An 8,003-nucleotide genomic window follows, 5' to 3' on the forward strand; every position below is an offset into this window, starting at 1 on the left:
ATCAGCCATGATCTGATTGAATGGCGGGGCAGGCTCGAAGGGCTAGATGGCCTACTCCTGCTCCTATTTCTTATGTTCTTATGTTCTTATGTAAAGCACAGTGTCTGCCAGGAGAGACTCCGATTCCCTGCAGCCCTGAATTAGAGTAGGTGATTAGTAAAGTTAAGGAAGATTATCGAGGGTTTGACAGGATAGATTCTGAAAGCATGTTTCCCCTCATGGGGGAATCTAGAACTAGGGGACGCAGTTTTTAAACAAGGGATGTCCCATCTAAGATCTGTACAAGACAACAATACTTTTCAGAGGATCAGTTCTCTTGCTTGAAGGATATAATTAGCCTGTTTAATAAATTGCATAATTGCTTCTGTTGAATTCTATTGATGACCTGGTCACAGTAGGTTTCTACAAATGATCTTGGTATCACCAACATTCACCACTACTACCACTCTAATGTGCCAAGGCAGGACAATTTATATTCTGACCTCATGTCCACTATTTTATAGTTTGTATTGCTGCTCACATAACAATGGACCACAAGTTACTCAACAATCTATTTCTTTCTATCAGATTGACAAAGGACCAGTGTTTGTCAATTGATTTTGACTAATGTAGTCGTTAAACATTTCATTAGGATAGGTACAGGAGTGCTCTTGTATAACCCTTTGAACAACAATGTGTCATGAAATTTCTGGGTTGTGTTTAGTGCAGAATATTAGCTGGAAATTATTTAAATATTGTCGGCTTGAGTGACATCCAGATGCTATTCAGTGTTTGGAATCCAGCGAAGTAAAGCCTGAAGAGCTGAAGGAAATGAACGAAGGATATTTTTTAAGCAGAACACAATCTTTTTGGGGAGTAGGAAGTGTTTGAACCCATCTATCTGTTCCACCTTGCGAGAGCAACTATCTGAAATTCAGACTCAGAGCATCCAGTTTTCAAACTATTGAGTGAGTGAGTGAGCACCTTTTGTGATTCATACTGCCTGGAAAATGGAAAAGCAAATTCTCCCTAGTAACGAGTGATCTTCCAGGGTTTTGATTGTCATTGGATAGTGTGCAGGAACCTACCCACTGACGTATTGAAAAGCTGTTAATTTATCTCTTCATTGCGACTGTATTCCCAGCGCGAATGCGAGACGGAAGCACACTGTACGGAGATGTTCATAGAGGGAGAATTTCCCTGATCAGCACTCTCCTCTCGCCAAGGAGCCGCACAGGTAACAATCAAGACATTGAAACTCGGCGCGGTGGTCAAAATTCAGGGTGAATTATATTCAACAGGTTTGAAGAGAATTCCAGCACAACTTTTAAAGATTGTACTCGCGCGTGTTTCACTCCATCAGGTTCCCTTTCCTTGCAAGGTCTGGCTGTGTTCAAAATTCAAAAGTTGCCAAAAAGCAAGTTTTATATTCAGGATTCAGGACGGCCAGCGAAAGTGAAACTTACAAACAGTGCAGGAAATGACGAGCCGCATGTTTATCGGATTGGGGAGTGGAAACCATTTTAAAACAGGACATAGAGATAGATAAAGCTCAATCTGAATGCTATTAGTGAATAGAGGAGTTCAGCAACTTTCCGTTTTCGGTGGTTGCGATGTGGGCAGATCAGCTCATGTTTTGTTACTTTGCAGAGCTGATGAAAAATTTGGAAGAAGGAAGTACTTTGTTCGATATTATTGCATGGATGTTGAATACTTTGCCAGCTTTTTAAAAGAACACATTTGTTTTCAACGGTTTTAAGAACATAAGAACATAAGAAATAGGAGCAGGAGTAGGCCATCTAGCCCTTCGAGCCTGCCCCGCCATTCAATAAGATCATGGCTGATCTGTCGTGGCTCAGTTCCACTTTCCCGCCCTCTCCCCATAACCCTTAATCCCCTCTCTTATCAAGAACCCATCAACCCGCTTCTTAAAAATATTTAGCGAGGCAGCCTCCACCACTTCAACGGGCAGAGAATTCCAGAGATTCACCACCCTTTGAGTGAAGAAGTTCCTCCTCAACTCCGTTCTAAACCGCCTCCCCTTTATCTTGAGGCTGTGCCCCCTAGTCCTACTGTCTTTTTTGAGCGGGAAGAGTCTCTCCACCTCTATCCTATCCATCCCATTCATCATCTTATACGTCTCAATGAGATCTCCCCTCATTCTTCTAAACTCTAACGAGTACAAGCCTAGTTTATTCAGCCTCTCCTCATAGCTCAATCCCCTCAACTCCGGTATCAGCCTAGTAAACCTCCTCTGCACTCCCTCCAGGGCCAAAATATCCTTGCGCAGGTGCGGCGCCCAAAACTGCACACAGTACTCCAGCTGCGGCCTCACCAATGCCCTATACAGCTGCAGCAAGACCTCCCTACTTTTATATTCAATCCCCCTCGCTATGAAGGCCAGCATCCCATTCGCCTTCCTGACCACCTGCTGCACCTGCAAGCTGGGTTTTTGCGACTCATGCACAAGGACCCCGAGGTCCCTCTGCACCGTCGCCTGCTGCAGTTTTTCGCCACGTAAGTAATAGTCCTTCCTAAAGTGGCCATTGACTTGCTTTCATGGGTAACAAAGTCACTGAATAACACACCGTCTGCTGCCTCTGACCACACGGTCAAAAGGGCCACAGCAAATCACTGGTAGTGCCCATTCTATGGAGATGCCGTCATTGGACTGGGGTAAAGACGGTAAGAAGTCTCACAACACCAGGTTAAAGCCCAGGGAGTTTATTTGATAGTAAACCCACAAGCTTTCGGAATGCTGTTCCTTCATGAGGTGAGTGGAAAGTTCTGATCAGAGAAGGGCATATAAAGGCACACACAGTTTACAGAATACTGATTAGAATGCAAATCTTTACAGCCAACCTGCTATTCAAGTCTTAAAGGTGCAGACAATGTGAGTGGAGATAGCACTAAGCATAGGTTAAAGAGATGCATCTTGTCTCCAGACAGGACTTCTTTGCAGGTCTCATCCAACTGTCCTTTTATTATTATTACAAACAATATATTTTACTCATAAAATACCTGAAAGCGATGTTAGAAAACATTTCAAATTGTCATAGCAAGAAAGTGCAATGATACTCAGAATTTTCTCCAGAGATCAAGATGCACACTTGAAGTGCTTCAATTCAGTAATGAGAACATAAACATTTCAATATTTTTGTTACCATATTCCTTCCCTCACACTCTGAATTAGCGAAGATGGAAAAACCTTCATTAGGAATTTTGCAGTTTACTCCCGTTCACAGCCTGATTAAAGATGATTCCTCACACCAGTCTTGTCCTTTATCTGATGGTAAATAAAGTTCTGCCATTCACAGTCACTCTCTACTTTCCTCTCAAAGGAGAAAACCCAACATAACCAAAGTTAAAGAAGTGACATCAGGGGGAGCAGCCACAAGCCTCTGCCCTCTCGCCCTTTTTGGGGAGGAAACTCTGGAATCACTGGACGCTAACACAAGGGAAGCAGCGAGAGAAAGAGAAGCAGGATGAGAGGAGCCAGCTCCAGGTTGGTCAAGAAACTGCTCATATTGTATCTCTTCAGTTCCTTTAGTTACATCACAACTTGTTATTGCAAACTATTGTCATTGCTCAATGTCAGCACATTAATGCGAATGTCGTGAGCAATTCTACAGGTCATGTACCTCCATTCACCTCTCCTCTTCTTCAGCCCTTCAGCAGAGGAGGTGAAGCCTCAAGAAACAGGGCCCTTAGTCTGGACTTCAACCAACCCTCATTGCACAAGTCCTATCAATGCATCTGAGCCTCACAATCAGTAAGTAAGAGGCACCATTGGGGAGGCCTCAGTCAGACTAAGGGCAGGCTAAGGTGTTTCACAGATGGTGAAGAGGAATTTGGGCTGGGAGATGAGTCTGTAGTTGCTGCTGTCTGGAGAAACAGGAGATGATTGCCCTTAGCTGGGGCATCTCGGGATCAATATTTAAAGGGTCCATAATTAAAAAGGGGCAAGGTAACTTTCACGCAGAGACAACTTAACTGGTCATTCATCTAATAGCTCACTCTGGGATCTGCTGTGCATAAATTAGCTTTCTTAATAAGCTACGTGACAATTGTACTTGTTTTGCAAAAGGATTCAATGAAATGTGTAAGGACGTTCTGAAGATGTGACAATGTGTTGTAAATAGGAGTTATTTTCAATTGGTGCAAATCATGTAAAATGTTTCCTTTCAGAGATCAAAGTGCTGAAGCTTCAAACACTTCATTGTTCAGTGAGGATGAACTGAAGAATCTGAAATCTAATTTTGAATCAGGTGGGGTGGATAAGGTAGTATCGCTGATACAGAAAAGATTTAATGACCTGGACAACATAGAGCTGAACATTGCAGTGACAGGAGAAGCAGGCACAGGGAAATCCTCCTTCGTCAATGCGATGAGAGGACTTCAGATCAATGATGAGGGTGCTGCTGAGGTTGGTAACGCAGAAAACACAATGGAACCAACCGGATACAAGCATCCCAGTTTGCCAAATGTTATTTTATGGGATCTGCCAGGAATTGGAACAGTGAAATTCCCAGCGAACAAATACCTAACGCACATAAAATTTGACAAATACGATTTCTTCATCATTATCTTGCACTGTCGATTCACAGAAAATGATGTAAAACTCGCTCAAGCAATTAAACGGCTGGGGAAGAAATTCTACTTCGTTCGATCTAAAATTGATAGTGACCTTGATGCAATGAAAAGGGGAAGGAGGAAATTTAATGAAGAGGAAGAATTGGAAAAGATCAGGAATTACTATATCATGAGCTTGAAAGAGGCAGGGATCACATCACCCCAAGTTTTCCTGATTTCAAACTTTGACCTGCATCTGTATGATTTTGCCCTGTTAAGTAAAGTTCTTGAAGATAATCTTCCCAGTTTAAAGAGAAGTGTGTACATTTTGGCCCTCCCCAGACTAACCTTGGAAATTGTGGAGAAGAAAAAGAAAGAGCTAAAGATGCAAGTTTGGAGGTTGGCATCACTTTCTGGAGTATTGGGAGCAGTGCCAGTTCCTGGAGTCTCCCTTGGTTGTGATATTGGGATACTGATTGGAGGAATCATACATTTCCGTAAATGTCTGTGTTTGGATGATGCCTCCCTTCAAAGACTGGCCGATACGGCAGGGAAACCTGTGGAAGAACTGAAAGCTGTGATGAAAGGTCCCATGGTGGGTGAAATAACTCCAGATATAATAAACAGATTAGCATGGGGATCCAGTGCTGTTGTCATAACTGGTCTTGAGCTTGCACTTGATTTCATTCCAATTGTAGGATCCATCTTTGGAGCAGGATCATCATTTCTTATGACCTACAAGTTGCTGAGTGGAGCACTGGATGATCTCACAGAGAATGCACGGAGAGTGGTGAAAGCTGCATTTGGGACGGATGAAAATGATCCAAAGTAAACATCAATTCAATGAATCAATGCCGTAGCTGATATATTAAAGGGTCTAACACTGGACTTTCATATTCCCTTTTACTGGCCCATTTTAAGAAACTATTTCCATGCTGTAGTATTTTGTGAAAGATTTTGTCTAGGTGTAATCTAAGGAGAGAACCCAAAAGCTGTAGAGGCAAATTTTCCTGTTCCACTTGCCACAGGAACCGAAGTGGGTGAGGGGCAGACCATAGGAAGGTCCGTTGACCGCGAGTGGGATTTTCTGGTTTTGGGACAAGTGCGGCCGGAAAATCCCACCTGTGAACTTTAAAGGAATCCAGTCAACATCAGAAATTCACTACATCCATACAATTCCCTCCATTAAACACAAGACCAGGAAATTTGTCTTGTTCCAAGAATTATAGAATCAGACAATAGGAGTGGCCATTCAGCCCATTGTGCTTGTGTTAGAAATGCTTGTATTCTTCACTGGCACTGAATCCATCACTATCAATGTCCACTCCCTTTTCTGCAATGTCCCTGATTGATTCATAACAGCATCATTACTGAAATGGATGGTCCTGGGTCTATAGTGGAGTCAAAAGCACTGGGATTATATGTTTTGTTCACCTTTTGATAAATTATTTGGCTGTTTTTTCCAGCCTCATTTATTGCCAAATTCTATTCCCAACAGTGATGAGGTTAACAATGCAGTCTTTCTTCCGGCACACACTGAACACAATAAAGAGATTTATTAAGAGGAAGTCTTTTAAGGAAGTGTTTTTCAACCATTATCCACTTACACTGAACATCTGTCTCAGTCCTAGCTTTAGAACCATTGCTGCAGCAAACAGTGTCTGTTTGAAAAGGGATAAATTCTCTACCAGTCCAATGAATCTTGTTCTGTCCAAGAAGCAGCAGATTCCAAGAATGGAACAGTAAAGAAGAGGCACCAGCATCAGACTGTTGTCAGCAGTAAGAACACAGATTCCCTGTCATAGAGACACCATGATGTGGGTATGCCGGCGTTGGACTGGCGTAAACACAGTAAAAAGTCTGACAACACCAGGTTTTAGTCCAACCGATTTATTTGATAGTAACTCCTTCCACTCACATTGTTAGCCACTTCAGATCTTGAACAGCAGGTTAGGTGTAAGGATTCGCATTCTAATCAGTAATCTCTAAACAGTCTGTGCTTTATATGCTCTGTCTGAGGCCAGAACTCTCCATTCACCTGACGAAGGGACTAACCCGAAAGCTTGTGCGTTTACTATCAAATAAATCGGTTGGACTAAAACCTGGTGTTGTCAGACTTTTTACTATAGAGACACCACCCAGATATAGAATCATCCTTATCATCCCTCACACAGATGATCCCTCACACAGACCGTCCCTCACACTGACCGTCCTTCATGCAGACTGTCCATCATCCTAACTTGGTGAAGAGCTGAGAACCATGAACAGGAAAACCTCTGGGAATGGGAATGAGAGGAAATACGTTAATTATGAACATTCCTTTTATGACGTATTTTGAGTATTGCTGAGATTTTCACTTAAAAACTACAAATGTTGGAAATCTGAAAAACAGAAATGTTGAATGAACTCAGCAGGCCTGGCAGCATCTGTGGAGACTAGAAATGAACATTTCTAGTCCAATATCACTCTTCATTGCTTCCAGCATACCCGAGAAATGGGTTTGCTGGTCAGGCAAAAATTCCAGATAATGGGAGGTCCTTTTACCACTGGAAGACAGCAAAACACTTGTAACACGAATGAATATGTGAATGCTCCTAAAGTAAAGAACATTATTCTTTGCTTCAAACCTTCAACTGTACATTCAAACAAAAATTAAAATATAAAATAATGTAATATACATATATGGGGGAGCTTTCTAATTTCTTCTGGTTGGTAAAGTGACAACTATTAAGGGAACATCAGCAATTCCGGTTAGTAGAGAATTTGGCTTGGTAAAATGCCAGATAAACACAAAATTTACTGTACTGTTTGCCACCAAACAAAATTGGCGCTTGATCCTCAGTGACTGATTGGAGAGAAGCAGATGTTACAGATGGTGGATTAGGATTCATGTGGGCGGGGGGGTGGGTTGTACCACAGTAACAATCAATAACCTCCAGCCAATGCTGAACAACGTTACATAATCACTTCAACTCCATTGTGGAACAATGCCCTATGAGGCCCTGATTAGTCATAAACTCTTTGATTGGGGTTTGTGTCTCTATCCTCCAAAGCAGCCACGACCTTTCAGACATGCAATGATGCCATCACTGACACTCATCATTATATGGACAACACATTGATCAAGAGAGTGAGTGAAACTCACTGTCAGAATGATGGCCAATACATTAGCTCCAGCTGGCTGGAAAGAGGAAGAGGAAAGTGACCTGAAATAGCAGCAGAAGAGCAGTTACTGTGGCAGGAGAAGTATTGGAATGTGTTACACTAACTCACTGGAACCTCATATGCTCCAATGTCACCGATATCAACAATGGATTAATATTACTGATGTGAACCGTTGTCTTCTTAACCTCCATTGCAGTTATTTTGGTTCAACTTAATTTAATTGACATTGATTCATTTGTATCATTTCTTGTTGGTTGATGAGAAAGGCCAGAATTCCCTGATCTCGT

The 8,003-nt window shown here is 42.2% G+C and overlaps 1 protein-coding gene across 2 annotated transcripts; it reads left to right on the forward strand.

Moving 5' to 3' along the window:
* Positions 1-1,129: 1,129 nt before the first annotated feature.
* On the forward strand, positions 1,130-5,419 carry LOC145342629 (interferon-inducible GTPase 5-like). Of its 2 annotated transcripts, none has more exons than XR_013886583.1 (3): positions 1,130-1,216; positions 3,321-3,484; positions 3,647-3,881. XR_013886583.1 is itself a non-coding variant. In XM_080188172.1 (3 exons), exons 2-3 carry the CDS (start codon positions 3,465-3,467, stop codon positions 5,381-5,383), a joined length of 1,236 nt encoding a protein of 411 aa, XP_080044298.1. In that variant the 5' UTR covers positions 1,130-1,216; positions 3,321-3,464; the 3' UTR covers positions 5,384-5,419. The 2 variants fall into 2 exon arrangements, 1 of the variants encoding a protein (XP_080044298.1); XM_080188172.1 differs by lacking the exon at positions 3,647-3,881 and adding an exon at positions 4,168-5,419.
* Positions 5,420-8,003: the final 2,584 nt, after the last annotated feature.

This window comes from Carcharhinus amblyrhynchos, chromosome 4 (genome assembly GCF_965287045.1).
Source record: "Carcharhinus amblyrhynchos chromosome 4, sCarAmb.v2.hapA, whole genome shotgun sequence".
Classification (NCBI taxonomy): domain Eukaryota; kingdom Metazoa; phylum Chordata; class Chondrichthyes; order Carcharhiniformes; family Carcharhinidae; genus Carcharhinus; species Carcharhinus amblyrhynchos.

Excerpts from the sequence above, each read along its gene's own strand:
- LOC145342629 (XM_080188172.1), top strand. The coding sequence starts at position 3,465 with ATGAGAGGAGCCAGCTCCAG. Across the intron at positions 3,485-4,167 it reads ATGAGAGGAGCCAGCTCCAG|AGATCAAAGTGCTGAAGCTT; the intron begins GTTGGTCAAGAA and ends GTTTCCTTTCAG.